General features: G+C 39.8%; 1 protein-coding gene across 1 annotated transcript; it reads left to right on the top strand.

Moving 5' to 3' along the window:
- The first annotated feature begins 1753 nt into the window (after positions 1–1753).
- RAB4A (RAB4A, member RAS oncogene family) lies at positions 1754–21356 on the top strand. The gene is made up of 8 exons (XM_027454167.3): positions 1754–1911; positions 9748–9828; positions 10457–10571; positions 11470–11532; positions 13300–13454; positions 14404–14499; positions 16862–17022; positions 17988–21356. The coding sequence occupies exons 1-7, from the start codon at positions 1881–1883 to the stop codon at positions 16975–16977; spliced, it is 657 nt and encodes a 218-aa protein (XP_027309968.2). The 5' UTR covers positions 1754–1880; the 3' UTR covers positions 16978–17022; positions 17988–21356.
- The last annotated feature ends 150 nt before the right edge of the window (positions 21357–21506 follow it).

A 21506-nucleotide genomic window follows, 5' to 3' on the forward strand; every position in this document is an offset into this window, starting at 1 on the left:
AAGATGACAGCATTCAGATGATGTCAGTTGCTTTCAGATGAAGTCAGCTGGCCAGCAACACTGACTACAAGGAGGTCACGCAAATCTCAGAGGTTTCGCAGTGCATCAATCTTTGTATTTCATTTCTGTTGCTGGAGCCAAATTCATTGCTGCTTCATGTCCAGCTGAAGCCTGCAGCTTCCCCAAGCACTGGGATGTTTTCCATACCCAGCACACAAGGAGCAGGACAGCGAGGCAGAGCGCCCTGTTCCCCATTTTACCTGAACCTCTCAGGTGGGACCGCATGCTGTGCAGCCCCAAATGATGGAGAAAACACACATGCAGCGTCACGTTACTGCAGTGCCTTTCTCAGATGGCCTTGTAGTGCCACCTTCAGACTAAACCAAGACACATCCTATCACTCTCACAACTAACAGTCCGTCCCAACTCTGGCTGCACTCCAGGCCCAACCAGCAGCCCTCAGCCTCCAGTGAAGGGGAAACCAAAATGCGGCTCAGCTTCAGATCCAGACTCAATTTTGTTTCCCTGGATAGGGCAAAAAGAAAAAGGGAAGGATCTGGTCAATTGCAATGCTAGGTCATTAAAGCCCTGTCTAAATCCACAAAATCCCGTAAGTCAGGTTGTTTTTGTTTGGAAGAAGGAGCTTTTGCAGAATCCTCCATCCTGGGTCTGCCTCTGAGGAGACCTTGTGGTCTTTCTCCATTCCTAAGGTATCAGACACTGATATTGTAGGAATCTGGTTTGTAAAAACTAGTAAAACAAATGAGATTAGCATTTTTAGAGAAACCTCGGCATGACCTTTACGACCATAACCAAGTATATAGGTACAATAATTGTGGTGAAACTAATTTGAGGAACAAATGATAGTATTTAAATGTCTGATCTGCAGACACAGTTTGACATGACACATCCGCTTTTTATGTGAGAAGGAACTTTCTAGCAGGTGTAAGCAACAGAAACCATAAACCAGAAGACAAATTAAACATTTGGCTTTTGGTTTTCTTCACCCTTATACTACAGATGGACAACAGTGAGGTCACTTCTTGCTATTTACTTTTTGCTTACTCAAAAACAATGTTTTAATTGAAATACAGTAGCCTATATTTGCAAATTGTGGAGATATCAGCATTGTATTTTCCAACCTAGTTCACGCTTTCTTCGTTATTTCTGAATATTACTTTGTTTTCATTTCCTCATCAAAACAGAAATACTGAAACACCTGATCCTATTTGTGTTTCCTTTTTTTTTTTTCCCCGATCTTTTTCTGTCCATCCACCCCCTGTCTTTCTCTTCAATACTACTAAAAGGTTTTATAGAAAGCTTTCAATTTTTCATGTATTTTACGGGCATGTGCACATTAACTGATTGGGAGTGGCTGGAGGCAGAGGAGCATGGCATTAGTACAACATTTACCAAACATCACCTCCGTAGAGGCAAGCTCAATTTGATCAGACAAGACCGATCTAAGGTTGATCAGACAAGACTGATGTAAGGTCTTTTAACCTCAAATCCTGTTTGTACAGAGCAAGGTGTCCAGACCCCCCTGTTCCCATACTGACGTAGCATGACATTTTTAGCAATTAACAAAATCAGTTTATTTCCGTAATCATTAGGGGTTTGTGGACGGCGTGACATTAAGCACCCCAAAAGGGGAGAGGCTGTGGGACGGCTGAGGTGTTCGGCTGCTCGTCACTGAGGCGGCGCCCGCCCGCCATGGCGCGGGGCTGAGGGCGCGTGCGCAGCGGGGCCGTTGCGGCCGTTGCGGGCGGAGCTGAGGCGAGGCGGGGCGAGGCGGGGCTGGGCGGCGGGGCCCGGCCGCGTCCCTCCCGGCCCGGCGGCAGCGCCCTGCCCGGGCCCGGCGGGGGACGGGGCGCTCCGGCATGTCGCAGGCCGCCATGTCCGAGAGCTACGGTAGGAGCCGGGGGGGATGCGAGGGGGCTGGGGGCCGCCGGGGCCCGAGCCTAGCGGTGGGTAGGGCAGGGGCAGGGGCAGGGGCACGGTCAGGAACCGGTGGGCTCGGTGGGAGCCGTGTGGGGCTCGGCCAGCTGTGAGGGGCAGCAGGAGGGCTCGTTAGGGGAGTACCGGCCCCGTTGTTCCTGCTGGGTGCTTTCAGGGGCCGGTGGTTTCTGTGTTTTCAGAAGCCAGAGCAGCGAGTTGTGCCTCGCTGGTTTAGGTAAAGAGTTGGAACCGGTTGTTCGTGGTCTGAGCAAGAACTGGGATCGCTCCTGTGCTCTTCTGGTGGTCTCTGAACAGGCAGATGGGCGGACAGCCAGAGAGGACAGAGTGCCAGCAGTGCTCCTCTTCAGCCTGCCTGCTTTGCAAGCCCATATTTTCACCCTGTATCTTAACAAGTACATTTCAACACTTTTTGTATTGTTCCAGTGATGCAAAATAGCAATTGTAAGCCTGCTGTGACTCTTGGTGCTTTCCGATTGTTTTGGTGTTCTAGAAAATGCGACCTTAAACTTGAAGGTCTGCAGCTGTTGTGGGTTATTTCATTTATTTATTTTTTTTGTGTGTATTTTTCTTCTGAGTTTCAGTGTTTGTTCTGTGTGTACATAAATAAGCTACAGACATTCAGAACTAGAATATGTGAGTGCCAAGATTTAGAGCAGATGGAGTAGTAAAAACTAAGTTATGGCATAACATAGAACTTACCAGTGCCTATGCTATGATAGTAACTAGATAGTTAGATAGTAACTAGACCATGATAGTAACTAGTATCTATTTTTGCAGTGTCCTGTTGATGCTTTGAAAAGAGGCTAAGAGCAGGGCAAGTACATGTGATCATTTCCTTGATGTTCTCCAGCTATTTTCAACTTGAAATTTCCACGAGCTGAGTATGGTTTCTGTTGAGAAGCCCTCGGTGGCTCTTTCTTCAATGAACTTGCGCAGTCTTTTCTTGAACTCCAGCAAATTTGCATTCACAGCATCCTTTGGCAGGGAGCTCCCCACATAGGCCATCTGTTCTGCAGAAGGCTCTCTCCTTGTTTTCTGAGGAGTTCTGCTTGATGGCCAGTTTTATTTGATGACCCTCATCCCTTCTGATGGGATGGAGTGTAATGTTTATCTCTGTCTCCCCTCTTAATGATTTCACTCGTCATTTCCTAGACCTGAACAAAGGAAAGGTAAATCAGATTTGTGTAAAACAACAGTTTCAATTGCCTTCATTCTTACATTAAAAGGTCCAGAAGCTTTTAAAGGCTAGTTGCCACATCTCGACTAAGGGTCAGTTTTAGATTTAACAGCTTTGGTTGGGTTGCCATTATTTTGGGGACTGTGCGTTGTCTGTTCAGCATCATGAGAGAGTGTGGTCCGTGTGCTAACTACATGTAAATGTTGTATTTCCCCTTTCTTTTTTGTAATTCTCCGGAACAGTTGGGATAGTTTACTGCAGAATAGCTATATATAGCACTTCATAATTAGAAGAATCTAAGTAAATGTTTTGGCTTGCTGAGAAAGCAGTACAGACGGTATTTTTCCAAAAGTTATTTAGAAGAAATTTGCTTAACCCTCTTCCTTTCCAGGATATATCGGGTATCAGAATCATTTGGCAAGCCTCTGAGGTTGCTCAGAATTACTCTTGAAATTCTAATTTTACAGTGGTTGTTTTTTCCCAAAGATTTTTTTTTTCCTGCCTAATAAAACTGCTTTACATAGCCAATTCTGTTGTTTTACTCTCAGCTTTGATTTGAAAACTGTAATTGCTTTGCTCAATTCCATTGCTTCTGGAAGATCTTTGCAGGACTTCTGCTTTAATATCAGTATTGTAAATTACCTGTAGTTGAAGTCATGGTCCTATGATTAAGGATGCTTCTTTCTTACTGTTGCCAGCTGCCTTTAAGATACAGCCTTCTCCATATCAGTTTCACCATTTTATTTCATTAATCTCTTTCTGAGCCTTTGGATGAGATGCTGTCCAGGCTCCTTGGACTGTCTTCATGAATGCAAATGATCTTTAAGCATATGCTCAGAGTATTGGGGGTGGTGGAAACAAACCTTGCATGGCAGTGGACCTGTTGCCCGCGAGTTGTCACGTTAGTAGCAGTGGGGAATGAAAAGTTGTAACTGAATTAAATCTGAGAGTGAATTTAATATTGTCTGCAATGCTTTGCTAGCTTGATATCACTACCTGTGGGGCCCTGGAGGCTGGAGACCTGTAGAACTTGAGTGCCAGGTTCTGGAACAGATTGTGAAATAGACAGATACTGCTTATCTGCTTATGATTTTTTGAATCTTTTGCTTGCATGTTTCTTCTACTGGGAGAAAGTAGACTTTATGGTACTTCTAAGTCAAATAAGGTTTAATCGGACAAACATCCAACTGTGGTTTATTGCAAATATATCACCAAAATAGAGCTGTCTCACCTTTCTATGGTGTTTTAGCATGGGAATATAATGGCTCAAAGTTTGCTCTGGGAAGCAGAGTATAATAAAATGAATAATTAATAAAGATTATATTTGAGATTTTGCTCTTTCAGTGTGTGCTGTTCCATCCTCCCCCAGCTTTTAGCTCTGTTTGGAGTGGTAAAAGGAGACTGGCAGGATACTCGGTTGAGGTATATATTGGAACAAGTTGGGATTTCCTTCCACTGCTGTAGTATGATCCTACACAATCAATTTCTTTCCCTTACAAGGTGCCAGGAACAAAACCAAAGTAATTGTGAAGAGAAAACTCCATGAATTTTGAGACTAAACTTAGGAAGAACTTTTTACTGCTTCTTTTGGGAAAGGAGGGTCACTGTAAAATGTGCGTCTGCTGTAACAGTGGAAACAAATCTCTTATAAACGTAATTTGCCTTTGAATAACTCATGCTTTCTGAGATGCAGTGGCCTCTGCACAGATAGTAACTATGAACACATGCAGGCTTCCTCCTGCTTCCCAGCGCAAAACTTAAGCGTTTTCACATGGTGATAAATATGGACTGATTTTTAAATGGCTTATCCTTCACAGGTAAATAAAAGGGACCTTTGGATTTTGAATGGTAGAGGGCTAGAGGAAAAGCTGTACTACCTTTGAGAGAATGTGTTGTGTTAGATTCCACTCAAATCTCTTCAGTCCCTACTTCCTTCTGTTTTCTCCATGAATATCTACAGCTGCCAGTCTGGTCATGAGTTTTTCAATCTGTCACTGTCAGAGATGTTTCTGTTCATCCAAAAGTGTTTCTTCTTGGTCTAGGCAACTTGATTCATGCTTTTCTCCTTGTCCTCCCTCCCTTCCCTTTCCACACACGCTTCTCAGATGGTCTTTGCATTTGTCACCACGGTCTTCAGTTTATTTCAAAGCTTATTTTTTATTGCTCAGGTCACAAAGCAAAGCTGCCCTCTTCCAAGCAGTCTCTGTGCCAACTGGAACAGAGCCAAGTATATCGGTTCTACCTGTTTATCTTGGAAATCCTTACTGCTGGAGAAAGGGGTCAGCAGGGAGAATAGCTCCTCTTTCCCCTCATGTGGAGAGAACAGCATATGCTAGTAGGAGTGCTTCAGAGCACTCTTTCCTTATGCAGACTGATGCAAAATCAAAGGTGTCTAACTATCAGGAAACTTTTTTAATTGGTATGAATGTGAGTTTCCAAAGGGTCAGCATTAATGAATGTATGTTCTAGTCTTTCTCAGGCAGTTGGTAGAAGCCTGAGCTGTGACTGAAGATGTAAGTTGGTCTTTTTTCCCCTCCTATATTAGGAAGAGTATAGAAAACAATTCATTTCACATTACATTTTAAAGACTAGGCTGCAGTAGTTCAGAAGCAGCTCAATTATTCCTTCTGCTGGAGTAAGCTTCAGATGGAGAAGGAGGTTGGATGGCCTGGGGTGGTTTCCACATCGTCCTTCTGGTTTTGATCTGCCATGGTGGTTGGGTCAAAGCCCACCATTGTCTCCCTTCTCCTTCCCCTGGCGTACAGCAGTTGGGCTGCTGGCGCTGCTTTGGGGTGGAGCCGTGGTTTTACTCAGTCCTTTTCACCTGTGCTAGGAAGCCAGGATCCGTCCAGCTGCTTTGCTCCCTGGCACTGTGTGCAGTGCGGGATCAGGTGGGGCATGTAGCTCACAGAGGGGAGTAAGTTGACTCCTTGTACTGCCTTGTTTCCTTAAACAGCCGGGCTATGCTATCGTTCTTCATGCTTTCTCTAGTGAATGTCTTGTAACCCTTTTTCCTTCTGGCGCAGAGTTAGTTTTCTTTCAAAATCCTTTCTACATAATGAAGACATTATTTACAGGCAGAATGCTTTAACTTTTCTAGATCGTTTTAGTAACCAGCATGATAGCAAGCGTTTTTAGCATGGGAATGATGTTTCTTTTCAGCTTCTCCATGAACGAGGAACAACAGAGCTAATAAGAAAAGCTTCTCTAGGGTGACAGCCTTGGCAGCTGACTGGAATGTCGGAGCTCAGAGCTTCTTTGTCAATCACAAAAATGAATAAATAAAAGCAAGCTGTAAACGAAATAACTGAATTCCTCTGGGAGAGGAGGCCAAAAAGAAAAACTAGAACAATAAGCAATGGTACAAACACTAGGATATGAGTTGTGTTCAGTGAAATTGCACAGAATTAATACATGGAAGGTTTTCCTGAGTATGAGTTACAGTGTGGGCACATAGCTTCTTTAGCCTGTCTCATTCAGTTTCTGTTTCTGAACAGTGCTGCATTTTCTGAGACATCCACACAGTTCAAAGAGAAGATGTTTCATGTCCTAAATCAAACAGAGAAAGTTATAAACACGTTATTGATATGGTTGCTATTATCATGCAGAATGACGCTGTAAGAAAGAAGTTCCACAACAACAAACTGAAAAAATATTTTCCCTCTTCTTACCTGGTATTACCTTACTCATTGATAGTTTGGGCTCAGAACTTTAAAAAGCTCTGAACTCATTAAATATGGATATTTGTGACTTCTGTTATTGGCAAATGCTTTTTCTTGTCCTTCCTTGCTGGTGATTACATGTATAAAGCATTCCAGGTTTCCTGAAACGTGTTATCCGGTGCTTGTGGGTAAGCTATTAACGTGAAGTCTGATACAGAGCCTTTTGCTCTTTTGAACAATTGACATAAAATCATTTCAAGTGATAGAAGTACCCCTGTGAACATAACTGCAAAGCGTTACTTTCCTTACTGTACGAGTCTGTGTATTGTGAAAGATTTTCTGGTATAAAATTTTTAATAGAGGGCTTGGCTTTTTCCACTCTGTAGGAGACTAAAACACTTCTCTTCTTTACAATTCACTTGATTACAGTATGAAACTGCACTTTCGAGTTCCACATTAGAAAACAGGTTTGCTGCTTTGGCAGATGGAAGCTTTTTTTTTTTTTTTTTTTTTTTCTCTACCAAGCAAGCAGGTATTGAATCATCATCTATCCAAATGATTTTTCTGTAGGAGAAAATCCCTCTTAAAGTTGTCTGGCCTAATAGGATTTTGGTAGGAATTAGGAATCTATCCGTAAATTGCTGTTAGTGTATGGTGTCCATTTGAGGAATTTAATATGAAATCTCCAATACCACTCTGCTTTCAGAACAAAATCTGAAGCACCTCAGGAAATATCCAGTGCTGTTCTGAGGCCCTTCCATACCGTCCCTGCCAGTGACGCCATTGGCTCTGAATTCCTCGCTGGCCTGCAGCCTGTCTGCGCAGAACAGAGCAGCTCCTCGATTGTGCCACTCAGCGGGGTTTTGTGCATCGCAAAATCTGGCTTTGGCAGCCACATCTAACAACAGAGGCTTAAAATGACAGGAAAAACTAGTGTAGGAACAGAGATTTTCTGTCATTCTTTTCCTCTTTCAGCTTGACAGTAGCCGTTAAACTACTGTCCATGGTATGAGTTGTCCATGGACAAAAGAAAGGTAGATGTGATTTTTATAGTTGCTTTTAACACAAAATTCTGACAAGCAGCATTTGCCAGATACATAGGAGAACCGGTTTTAACTGGATTTCAAATTTATATTTGGAAAAAAATGCAGAGACAAGAAACAGATTATTTTCATTGCAACTGTGTCTGAGAACATCGTGCATTTTGAGGAACTCTTTGAAAGTGGTAAAATCAGTGAGATTACACACACCCACAGTGGTCTAAATATATGGGAAGGTACACAAGGCAGCTAACTAGTGCTGTGTGGTACTTAAAAAGAGACATTTGACTTTCTTAGCCTAACACTTCGGGGCCGTTAATGATATAAATACATCTCATACTAACAGTGAAGATTTGATATAGTCTGGAGAACGAAGTATTCTGAGTTTGAGTGTGTTTTGCAGCTGAGGTGACACGAAGGGTCCTTCTATACTGGAAGAACCAGTACACACTTTCACAGCCTGAACCAAAATCCCTTTTCTTACTTTCTTTTTCATCTACAAAGCATGAGCAGCTGGTTGGGGGCGTGAAGAATGAGAGGAGTTTGGAACAGAATGTCTAGAGTATGTAAACAGTCACAATACTTGTGAGCAAAAAAAGCAATCTCTTCTTTCTGAGACAGGCAGAATACAGAGTCCATACCAAAGCCTGTTACAACATTTGGAACAGGAAAATCATGCAGAGGTAGAGTGAAAAACAGCAGAAACCTTTGGTAAAACAATACCTCATTTTAAAGATAACAAAATTTGGAAAACAACTGAAGACAAAGAATGGTGGGCTTTGCCAGGATTCATAGCCACTTGCTTTTTGCTTTTGGCATTGCTAGATGTTTATGATGCACCATAACAAATAATTCCTGCTTGAAACAGAATGAGCAGGTAGACTTCTTTGTGCATGTTACATTCGACCTGTAAAGCTAAAGGTTCAAACAAGGTTCTGAAAGATTCATGTATCGGTGCTTTGACTTGCTTGGTATAGTCAAAACTAACACTAAGTTTTGTTTTTTTTTGTTATTGCAAGCTTAATTTTTTTCATTGCATGCTTATTGGATGTCTTACTATGTTTATAAGAAACTGCACAATAAAGCTAAGAGGACTATAAAAAGAATGCTGCTGGTGGAAAAATAAATAGTGAATCATGCAAGAAATTTAACAGTTGTCCTGATGACTCGGTACTAGGGAAGTAATTGTAAACCTCCTAATCACAGTTTATCAGTGTAAATGTTTGAGAGTGATAAGACAAGGAGGCTTTCTTCAGTCTGCAGCCAACATGAGAGTAGACCTGGAGAGGTAGTATCAAACTGAATAGATAACAATACAAATGACATCTTGAATACTTGCCTTGCTACATGAACACTGATGTAAATGGTTCATAAGTAGGCAAAGTGCCAGAAGTAACTGTATCGTCACTTACCATACAGAGGAGACATGAAAGCAGCCATGCCAGAATAAAAAATACTTCTTGCCTCTGAATACATAGGAAAATCATTCTAGTTGTTCGTACAAGTATTAAAAGTGGAAAATAATCTTTTTTTAATCTAGATGTTTTTGTACTTTTTTCTTAGGAGTAAATGTCATTATACAGGGCATTTGTACTGACTCTAGCTAATAGCTTATATACCCTTAAAACAGGTTGCTGGTATACAAGCCAATCACATGCCTTATAATTCAGCCATTTTCATCTTCTTTGTCATTCTTGTATCTCCATAAGCAAATAGCATTCTTAGCTCTTATTTTCTAACCATCACTGTTGAATAAACTGGGTTACTCTTCAGATTTATCGTTATCTTGCCCTCTCTTCTCCGTGAAATAAGAGCTACTGGAGTAGATGGTCTGGGTACTTGGTCTTACAACAAAGATGTGAGTTCTTACCAGAAGCTAACAATTTTTTTTGTTTGTTTTAATCTTCAGATTTCCTCTTTAAGTTCTTGGTCATAGGAAATGCTGGAACTGGAAAATCCTGCTTGCTACACCAATTTATTGAAAAGAAGTGTAAGTATACATGAGCACAGTAAGAGTTCTCCAAAGATTTACCTTTCTCAACTGAATTATAATTATTTTGAGAAACACCTCTAGGATGATAATGCGTAATTACCAAGGAACAGTGCATGATTCTATGAACTTGAACTATGATCTCGTGTCTGATATGGACAGTTACATACTGCTAAGAATCTGTGGTATCAACGGTCTACGTAGAGCAAGTGCCTTAACTTCAAGCTCAAAAGAAAAAATGTATCTTATTCATTGGCAAGAGTGGCAGTTTGTGTTTGGCTTTTCCTTTAATTTTAAATTGTGTCAGGGTATTAGAAAACAGGTGAAGAAAATGTAACAGGTGTTGTCTTGCTATTCATTAATGGGAACCAGGAATGATTTGATTAAGGCAGGTCATCCTAGTAATTTTGAATTCAATAAGATGCTCAACAATCGTAATAAATGCTTTATTTTCTGCATGGTGGCAGTAGGCTTGTGGGTGGCACTGATTTTTGCTTGCTCAAAAAGTAGTTGATAATTTGAACACTGAAGAGTTTGGATTTTGTGACAACTAGTCATTTACCCTAAGTACTCTCTAAATAATAACTGTTTTTTTGTGTGTGTGTGTGTTGTTTTTTTTTTTTTTTAGTCAAAGATGATTCAAATCATACAATAGGAGTGGAATTTGGTTCAAAGATCATAAACGTTGGTGGTAAATACGTGAAGTTGCAGATATGGGACACAGCAGGACAAGAGAGATTCAGGTGCCCTTTTCAGCCATTTCATTAAATGTTGTTTCTTCAATTATTACTTTTGATGATGGGTGTTTTTTTTTATCCCTGCTTATAAGGAGGGAAAATGGACTTTGAGAAGCCCTGTGTGGCTACATTCATTGAAAACGCTTTGTCAAAAGCCTAGTTATAAATAGTCTGCTGCTGCGTAGCTTACTGTGTTTAAAATCATGTTTTATTTAAATAAATAAATGTTTCATAGTGTTGATTGCATTATATTAACTCAGATCTGAAACAACAGAGATGTAACAGCGTGGTGATTTGCACCAATGGCCAACTAAACTCCTCTCTCGCTCATCAAAGGAAAGGGATGGGGGTTGAGAAACTATTTTGGGGAAAAAAAGTCTCACAGTTTGAGATAAGGCTAATTAAAGAGAAAAGAAAGAGGAAAAAAATACACAAAGGTCATGTGGAAGCAAAGAGAAAGAAAAACAATCTCTGCTTTCCATCAATGAGCAATGTTTGGCCACAGCTTGGGAAACAGGGTCTCACTGCATGTAGTGGTTGTTTGAGAGGACAGGCATTTTTATAGCAAGAGCCTCCCTTCTGTGTCCCCTTGTCCACCTTTTATTGCTGAGTGTGACTCCATACCATATGGAATATCCTTTTGTTTGGTTTGGGTCAGCTGCCCTTGTGATGTCCCCTCCCCACCTCTTGCCCACTGCCAGCCTGCTGGCTTTGGGGTGGTTTGGAGGGAGTCCTGCTGCTGTGCCAGCACTGCTCAGCAAGAGAGAGAACACTGGTGTGATACCAGGGCTGTTCTAGCCGCAAGTGCAGAGCACAGCACTGTGTGGGCTGCTGCAGGGAAAGTTAACTCCATCCCAGCCTGACCTGGTACAAATAGAAATGGATATCTATAATTCTGTTTCAGGTCTGTAACAAGAAGTTACTATAGAGGTGCTGCAGGTGCTTTGCTTGTCTATGACATAACCAGGTAAGAAAACTACTGCGTTTTGTTTATTGGCTATCAGATATAGTTAACAAATAATTATATACTCCCCAAGTATCTAATCCTCAACAGAGAATGAACAGGAAGAAAATAAAAATGTAAAAAAATATTAGTTTTAGTGTGTACTCAAGTCTTGGAACTTGCTCACGTGAGATACTATGAATGCCATAAATGTGAACAGAACGTAAGGGTTAGAAAAATAGATGGGAATGGGCTCACCAGTAGCTGTTGTAATCATGGTGGACTAAATGCAGCCGCTGGTTTAGGAAGCCTGTAACCACCATCTGTTGGAAACTGAATAAATTAGGGAAGGATCACTGTGCATGTCTCGTTGTTCTGTTCCTGAAATCTTTTACGTTCATGGTTTTACAAAGCTAAAACAAACCTCTGGCTTGATCTGTGTTGCTTAATTTCATAGCCTTCAAAACAAATAACCTGGCATTGGCAGGGTGCAACATTAGAGCAGACTTGAGCCACTTTTAACCAAGGCAGTACACCCCTATTTGTGGAAACTGCTTGTTAGTGTTCCGGTATAACAGGTCATCTTCTGGAGAAGCTAGCTCCACCTATGCATTCCTTAACCATAGCCCCCCCAAAAAACTGTTCATCTGTACTTTATTTTTCTGGCCACCACTGACATACTTGTTGGCTAAGTTTCATGTTGGTTCATAATGACTTGGCTAGGTCTGTTGCTTTTTGTCCTGTGAGCGTACTGTTCTCCTCTGGGCAATCTTTGAAATCAGTGTTTTGTGCTTAAGGTCAGCTGGACTCATTTGTCAGTCCTGTTTCTTGAAGGCTTTAGCATTGACCACTACTACACTGACTAATGGTGTGTGCATAACTGCCTGCACTGTAATTGGTCTTAAAACAAATGTGAAACTTCAGGTCAGCAAGTCTCTGTAAGTGTAAGTTAATTATTATAATCCCATCTGAAACTTAAGAATCGGTTGAATTCTATGTTAAATAATAACTCATTCTGTTATCCCTACATTTCATGTACAGAAGTCTGAAACTAGCACTAAAAATTCTAGCCTTTCATTTTAACAGAGTATTTTATTATTTATTTTGACTTACTCCAACCTATGGGTTTTTTTGAGTGAGTAACAAGCAAACTTTCAGAGCCTTGCAGAGGCTACAAGTAGTCTAACTCATCCTGAGCTATGGATTTTTTTTTGTTTGCTTTTTTGTTTCATCATCTGTTCCCCTTCCATCCGGGTTTGTCACTCCAAACCATATTAGTGGTATTTTACAAGAGGTCCTACTTTTAGAGAGCTATAGAGCCGCAACTGGGATATCTGTATGTGTTTTAGCAAAACATAGTTCATAGGACCTGGTGTCTAATTAGAATTTATTAATCAGAATGACTATCTAATGAAAGGAGGTACGGCAATGGAACAGAATATTCAGTAACGCAAGGAGAAGTAAGCTGAGAGGTATTGCTCTCTAAAGGATCCAACAGCACATGTACACAGCTAGCATGTTTCTTGACTTTGAATATATAAAATACTGCTGAAAAGAAATTGGCTGTGTTTGTGATTAATTGAACTTCTGTGTTTTAAAAGCTTTAAGCTTTTAAATAGTTTCATGAAAGAACTTGATACACTTCACAGTTCATTGCTGCATAGGTGACTTGCCTGACTAGCAGCAGTTTATGGCTTGCCACAAATACAGACTTGCCTTCTAAGTTTTATCTCAGTGATCTGTTCACTAGAAACAAGTGTATTCTAATATGAGATGTTATTTTCTTCGCAGCCGAGAAACCTACAATGCACTTACTAATTGGCTGACAGATGCAAGAATGCTAGCAAGTCAAAATATTGTAATAATACTGTGTGGAAACAAAAAGGATCTTGATGCAGATCGTGAAGTTACTTTTTTAGAAGCATCCCGGTTTGCACAAGAAAATGGTAAGTAGTACAAAATCATCATGTAATGATGAAAGATGTCTTACATTTAAAACAATTTATTTTTTGTGCAGACAGGGAATACTTTGTTGGCCCACTGTAACTTGTCAAGTATCTGTGGAAGAGAGAATCCTGTTAGTACACGAGGCAGAGGGAAAGGACAGTGTATGTAACAAGAACTGCACGTACTATTTAAGTCCCATTACCAGTGATTCTTCCAGTCACAGCTGCTACTTGAAGTGTGGCAATATAGTCTGTAGGGAGTGCAATACAACTCAGGTGTTACCTTGCCACCAGTGGGCTGGAGAGAGAGAATAGAGAGTAATATTTCCTGGTTTTCAGCTTCTTGTAGATATTATACATTATAGATAAGGTTGGATGGTGTTGACTCCAGATGAAAGCAATACATTTTATTCATGAGAAACAGTTCAATATATGGCATGGATCCAGAGGACTATTACCTGGTCTGTAGTATCCAGAATTTTCAGTCTTTCAAGACGTATTTCAGTGGCAGCTAAAGCCAGTCTCATTCCGAGCTTCTGCGCTACAGTCCTGCTAACAGTAACATCTGTTTTCAGTTTGCAAATTGATGAAGTCGTTTTCTACCATGTATCTTACTATGGTTGCTAGCTGTCCTCTTGCATATAGTTTTCTATTATCAGGAAACTATATGAAGCTCTTCAGCTTCATATGCTATTTTGCATGTGCAGCCTAGGCTATTGTGTTCAGATTCCGACTTTCTAGGTTTGTATAAATTTCAGAGGAAGCTTTTTTGATTTTTAGTTTTGTTTTCAAAAATTGATTTTTTTCAGGACCATCTATCTATTCATAGTATGATAGCTCTCCTCTTGTTTAGGAAAAAAATATTGTTCCTATCAATTTTTATGTTTGAATTACTATATCAGATATTTCAGACTTGCCTTGAGATTGTTTTTTCTGGTGTCAAATACAGAGCTGATGTTCTTGGAAACAAGTGCACTAACAGGGGAAAATGTTGAAGAGGCCTTTGTACAGTGTGCAAGAAAAATACTCAATAAAATTGAATCAGGTAAATAGAGATTAATATTATTAATATTATATTAATACTATTATATTTTTTAGAAAAAATAATATTATTAAAAGTATACATGTAAGTATAATCATCTAAAGTGAATTAATTGTAATAAAATAACCCGTTTGATTTATAGCCATATGTTTTAATAGAAATGAACATTCAAGTCAGATCTGTATACCTGGAAGGAGGAGAGGGGTGGATTATGGATGTTCTGACATGGCATTTACCTTAATTGTCAGCTCAGAGTATGGGCAATGCATTCTGTGGGTTGCTATGTCCATACGGACGTGAAGCATGACATTAGTTTTAGCAATGCAGAATAAAAACCTAACATGGGGGCAGGCGTACCTTTTATTTCTGCTTCTCTTATATAGCAGGAAATGTGGTCAGGAGAATTTAAACACGAACACAGAAGATGCCAGGGATGTTTCCTAGCAACTGTATTCCCTGAAGTGACCTCCCTAGCTCTCAGTTGAAATCATTTTTTCTTTTGCAGATCTAGAAATATACCAGAAGCTTCTCAATGCAAGTGGGCAGGTTTCTATCAGAAACAGACTCCCAAGTGTTGTGTCATTAGAGCTAATCTGTTGTTCTGACTTTTGTCTGTCATCAGCTGTCCAATGTCTCCCAAGTTTTAAGAATGGGCTATATTGAAAAGTATCTCAGACTCTAATTACACATTTTGTATGCCAAATTTATGTGAAAAGAATGCAGTATTTTCACAGGAGTTTCCTGGTTACTGCATTAAATAAATGCCAAATAGCAACCTTCATTAAAAAAAAAAATGAAGAAAAGCAGAGTATGGCTAGCTAGTCATGATACTGGATTTCCATGACTGATTTAGGCATTAATATGACAAAAACGAGTCCTGCTTTCTGTGAGCTGCTTGTCCTTCCCCTTGTGTCATCACACATGCATTGAATCATGAAAAAAATGAGCCTGGAGAGGGCCTCTGGCGATCTCTAGTCCACCCTCCTGTTCCAAATAGGGTCAACTTCAAAGTGAGAGCAGGTTGCCCAGAGCACACCGAGGCATATTTTGAAATGCTCCAAGACATACAGTTCTCCTTGTGCTTCCTGTGTCTGTTGCCTTTTGTCCTTCTGTTGTGCATTTCTGAGTGCAGTCTGACCCCAGCCTTTAGACCCTTTTCTGACCCAGGCCTTTAGACCCTTTTAAGATCCTGTAGTCCTGTATTTAGATTTTCTCTTAGCCTTCTCTTCTTCAGGCCGAAGAAACACAGCTTCCTTAGCCTCTGCCTGAGCTTCAGCCTGCAACTGAAGTTGGTCTCAGTGGCCTGAAGAGGTCTCAGTGGCTCTCTCCTGTACTCTCTCCAGTTTGTTCTTTTGCATTTGTGGAATGCAGAACTGGACATACAGCTCTCAGTGTGGCTTTGCAAGTGCCAAGCAGAGTGAAATAATCACTTGTCATCCTGCTGGCTACACTCCTGCAATCACAGCCCTGTGCATTGTTTACCTCCTTTGTCATGCGTGCATGCTGTGTCTCATGGTCAGCTCGTCCATCAGGACCCCCAGGTCTTTTTTGGCAGGGCTGCTCTGTAGCAACTGGTCAGTCCCCACCCTGTACCAGTGCTTGGGGTTGTTCTGTCACAGATACAGTACTCTGCACATGTAGGCACTGAATGTCACGAGGTTCCTGCTGCAATGGTTCCTCTAGTTTGGTCAAGGTGCTTTCTGAATGGTAGCCCTACCTTCAGGCTCTGCTCAACGTGGTGTTGTCTGCCGACTCACACGGGGAGCAGATATGTGCAATGAGCCTGAATAAATTATCTGAATTATTTAGAGGGATTTTTTTTTTACCTATATGTTTCTAATCTTGGCCAGTTCCCCATGGAGTAAGAAATGGAAGAGCATTTCTGAAGGCACTGGGTGTGAAGTAAACCAGCCACACAAATGGATTAGCAGTAACCAGGAAGGCTGAAGCCATTTCCTCCGGGAGCAGTGCTGTGCAGAATCTTACTGTCAGATTGATCCATTTCTGTTTGGCTTAGTATTAACAGTGCTTGCTTGTTAGTCTCTGAAAGCAGGTGTCTTTTAACATGAAACAGTGTTTGCAGAACACATTTTAGGTATTTCCTTTGTTAGAAGTAGTGCAAAAACACTTCTGCTGCAGCCTAGCTCAGAGACGAACTGCTTTGTCGTTATGATTAAGGGCACACAGTTGTAATTACAGGAGAAAATAGTATGGTTTTAGAGTTGCCTAAGAATAAACAGAATTGCAATAGATCTCTCTGTAACTAGAGCAGAACAGCATTTTATGTTTGTATCTGATGTCGTTTAAAGTGGAATGTATTATTTGTAAGTGATCCATCCTCTGTGACCATTTTGTTTCTCCTCAGGAGAACTAGATCCGGAAAGAATGGGCTCAGGTATTCAGTATGGAGACGCTGCCTTGAGACAGCTGAGATCACCACGTAGAGCACAAGCACAAAGTGCTCAAGAATGTGGGTGTTAAAGAAGCAAAGCACAAAATTCCAAATACTCGCTTTAGATACAGAAGGTAAGTTACAAAAATCTCATGGTGTTTGGTAAACTACTATATTTCATAAATGGGCTACACTAACTGCTTAGCATCTTCAGTTTCACAACCTGTAAAGTCAGCAGCATGGAATCTAATGAAATAATGCACAGTAGAGGTTTACACAAGAGTAGTATTCCTACTGCTGTATTTGAGGTTTTTACTCTGAGGAATTCTGCGGAAAACATTTGAAAATTCTGTGTATCTGAAATGCATTGTTCTTCTGATACTTACCTAGTGCCCTGTAGAAAAAGTGAATCATTTCCATGATATTGTGAATAAATATTACTAGGCATGAGAATTTACAAAATGCATGGGGGCAGTATCTTGTCCAAAACTATTAGATAGTATTTTCTGAAAAATGATGGAATTTAAAGACCGACACTTGGAAATGAAAGGTAGTACTGGATTTCAAGCTTCCACTGACTGTTTTTTTCCCTCTTTCCCCCTTAGTCACTGAGGGTAATTAAAGAATTGCTGTGTATAAGTTGTTCCAGCCTCATTAAGCCTTAGCTCTCTGACATGAGGGCAGTGATATCAAATTAAGCTATTACTGGAAGCATAGTTACTATGTCACTCTTACTGTATTCATTTTTATCAATTTGGGCAGTGCATGGCAGCATTACTCAAACTGCCAGCAGAAGCTTTACAGAACGTTAAATAAGGCCACATTCAATTATGTGTTCTCATATTTTGTTCTATATTCCAGGAGCTTAGCTCCCAATTAAAGCCCAGAATTTTAAATAATGCATGAGAATCCTTTAACTGCTTTCCTCCCTTCTTTTTCCTCCTACAAATACCTTCCTTCAACTAAGACTGCTAAAAGGGGTATTCATCTAGTCCAGCTCTGTATGGCTGCACAGCAGTGCCTATTTATTGATCTTATTTCAGCTCTTGAGATTTCACATTGATCAGTGTAAGTGATGGAGTTTTTATGTATTTTTCAGCTGTCCATGTAAATGACGTTTGAAGAAACAAGGTTTGAGAGCTATGCAGTTTTTAAACACGCCTTTCCACTATATCCAGACAGAGCAGATGACTGCTGACAGAAAGGTGCGCTGTGTGCTATGTGTGGAAGAACGTCCATGTGACACAAAGCCTGTAAAGAGAAGCTGATAATTCAGTGGACAATGTTAAGGTGGTACCTGTATGTAAACATTTTGTTGCCTAGTTTTGTTCTTTCATCTTTAGTTGAAAGCATTGCTATATACTGTAAATAATGTAACAGTAAATTTACAAAGCATGGTATACTTCTATGATGATAGAATGTTGCACTACGAGCAGTTTAATATTTTATTTTTTTATCATATAAACTGAAATATAACTGAGGTAGGCTTTTGTCATGTTTGTCGCACAACAGTTTATATTTATGCCATATATTATAAAACCACTGGCAGTGTCAGTAAGAGGTGGCTGTTTGTTTTTCCTTCTTAGTTTGACACGTTCTGACAAGGTGTTTACACAGGTGATATTCAACATAGGGTTAGACCCATACTTAACATTTTGTAGCACATCAAATTGGAGAAGTCATTTTTATTGAAGTTCACATTTCCTATTTTATCATAATTCTTAAATATCTTTTGAAGTTATTTTACCAGAACTTAGAAGTTCAGAAAAATGCTTTTGAATCTCTCAAATGGCTGTCAACTGACATGCATCTTGGATTTTTTTTTTGGTTCTGATGTTTTGTTTAGCACTGGTGTTATGTTTATAGTATGTATATGTGAACGGAGCTGTGCATCTTCTGTGTGTTTTGTAATTCCAGTGCAGGGGCTTATGGAAAACCATCACAGTAGGAGTTCTATTTAACCTCTTACTTCTGACTAAGAAATTAACTGGCAAAAATGATTTCTGGTGAAGCATACCTGGTAAAGTACAACCTGAACCCAAGTGTTTTTTTCTAGACTATCCTGAACATTTGAAAGTTAGAGTAGTATTATCTTGTTCTTAAACACCTATAAAGTACAATTAAGAACTCGAATTGTAACATTAGACTTTTAGGAACTTGGATTCTGCCTTTCTGGAGCTCTACATTTTAACTTTTGTTTAGATACTATATAATGCTATCCACATTGCTTCCAGAAGACTTGCATGATAGAAGAAAAAAAATGCATACTACTGATGTAGGTCTTTCTTCCTGTGAAGCTCATCAATGAAATCTTCAGCCTTGGTGCTGATTTTTATATGTTAGAAGAATTCATTCTTCCCTTCTGCTGTTTTTGTATGGTGGGGAAGAGGTATGGAACAAGAGATTAGGAATCCTGTTGTCATTGCTTAGCTGGAGACAGAAGAGACTTGCAGAGGGTTAAAGAGGGAGGAGAGAACCACAAGTAGTGCATACCATTTTGTCAGTGTCATGACAACTGATCAGGTAAGAGATGGTGCTCTTGTGGAGCTGCAGAAATAAGTTCATGTTTCTTAAGGTAGCCAAACTCAAACTGTTGGGGGGGAGTGACATTTCAGTTGCACTGATGCACAAGTAAAAATATCACCAGTGATTTCTAACTAGAAAGGGGATGTTATCCTGGAAGTACAAATTAACACAAAATAGCTCAGTGTTCAAATTCCAAGGGTAAAAATGCTTTATTTTTCTATATGCGAATCTTCCCTATTTAAGGGACATCAGTCAAATGCCCATTTAAAAACTAAATCAGAAAACTAAAAACTAAATCAAAAAGGCTCTAGTTCAGAGGGCAGTTAATACACGAGAGCAAACCAAAAGTGCTACGGAGAGGAGCAGTATACTGTTTTCCATGGAATTAAAATTGCATGTAAAAAAAAAAAATAAATGTCCAGGCACTTTCGGTTCAAATAGATGCTCATTGTGAAGTTACATACCCTTGGCTCATCTCTGAATTCAAAGTACAAAATAATTAAAGTTTGCTACGTACTAGAAAAGTCTAGGCTTAATTTTAAAAAGGTTGGAAGATCAAAAGCTTTTCGTGTTATAGCTCTCTATGTATGTCTTAAGATTTGGATTTTTATATAACTGGTGAGAATTTATTCCAAGGCATTTTTTTGTTGATAAACTGTCTCAAAATATACTTTTTAATAATAATCCTGCATTTACAAGAACAACTCCAAGTAACCTTACCCGTCTTAGTCATGACATTTTGGCTTCCATTACTCGAAAAGCAAGTTCCCTGAAGTAGATGGTGAATGCAGTTACCTCCTCCAGCATGTCCAAATGGCAGATTGTTCAACTGAGGTGTGTTGCATTTTTGCCACAGTTCTTGAGGTTGGGGCTAAAGCTGTCAGTTCTGAAACCCCAAACCAATACTGAAATACTGGAAAAGTGATAGAGGAATGTGTTCCCCATGATCTAATCAGATTTCTTGGTACACAAAAATAAAAGCTGTGCACCTGCCTGCCATGACAGCACAGATAAAGCCAAAGGTCTCCCTTCCAGCACTGTTAAAATGGTTGAAGAGGGGTTGGTACTTGATCACAACTTATTACAGTAACAGTTGAAATGGGGGGAAGTGTTGTTACTTCTGTTGCTTTGTAGTAGTACACTGCTGAAAGAAAGCGCTCTACAGGGTGTTTCTTATTTTAAAAATATTTTCCTGTCCTTTTCCCTTTATATACAAGAGTGGCCCTTCATTTATACTAGCTCATGTGATCATTTTGGTAATGTGTCTGTGGTTAAGCAGCAGCAAACACAGTTTTATTTTTTAACAAATTATCTTATGCTGTCCCCTTCCCATGAGGAAGGAAATAATACCTTCATTATAATCAGGCTTGCCAGGTTTTTACCATTTTCTTATACCTAGACCATTACTATATTAGCACATATTATATCTGGTTAATATACATGTTTTGTGAAGTGTTGCACCCTTAGGCTGTATCTCACTGACATTTAAAAAAGATACTTTCTAAAATGGCAGCTTCTGAGGAGAATACTGTTGGAAGCAGTAGCTTTCTAAGCTTTGCTGTTTACTCTTTTCCTCTGAGTAGTTTTATTTCTAAAAATAACCATCATGCCCATAAGAGCTCTGGAATCAATTTTAAGCTTTAATATTATAGTTCACACAGCAAACCAAACCTAGCTCACATAATATTAAGTGATAAATGTTAAATTATGTATGTTTTTTAGTGTAAAGTTCTTACTTTACCAAAGCACGCTGGCTTAGTTTTATACAAAATACTAGGCACCCAGATCCTAGGATTTACTGGATATGGAACTTTAACCATTCAGAGCTTTAGAAGATTTAAATGTCTTATCAAATCCTGTGTTGCCTTTTAATGAGGCTGCTGGCCTATACTATCTCATTTCATGCTTGTATTTAACCCCAAATAAAGAAACTTTGATTTTCTAGGTGTTGTACTGCAAATCCTGTTTATTTTCACTTCTGCCTGATAAGCTACATCCACAAGACAAATATTAGATGGCCTCAAAACCAAAAAGAACACTTTTGCTGAATTCATTGTGAAGCTGAGCTGGTAGAATATCAGCTAGGAGAACT

This window comes from Anas platyrhynchos, chromosome 3 (genome assembly GCF_047663525.1).
Source record: "Anas platyrhynchos isolate ZD024472 breed Pekin duck chromosome 3, IASCAAS_PekinDuck_T2T, whole genome shotgun sequence".
Classification (NCBI taxonomy): Eukaryota; Metazoa; Chordata; class Aves; order Anseriformes; family Anatidae; genus Anas; species Anas platyrhynchos.

Bases quoted from the DNA above. Each gene is read 5' to 3' on its own strand.
- RAB4A (XM_027454167.3), top strand. From the start codon at position 1,881: ATGTCGCAGGCCGCCATGTCCGAGAGCTACG. The intron at 1,912-9,747 runs GTAGGAGCCGGG...TTTAATCTTCAG, and splicing joins CGCCATGTCCGAGAGCTACG to ATTTCCTCTTTAAGTTCTTG. The intron at 10,572-11,469 runs GTGCCCTTTTCA...ATTCTGTTTCAG, and splicing joins GCAGGACAAGAGAGATTCAG to GTCTGTAACAAGAAGTTACT.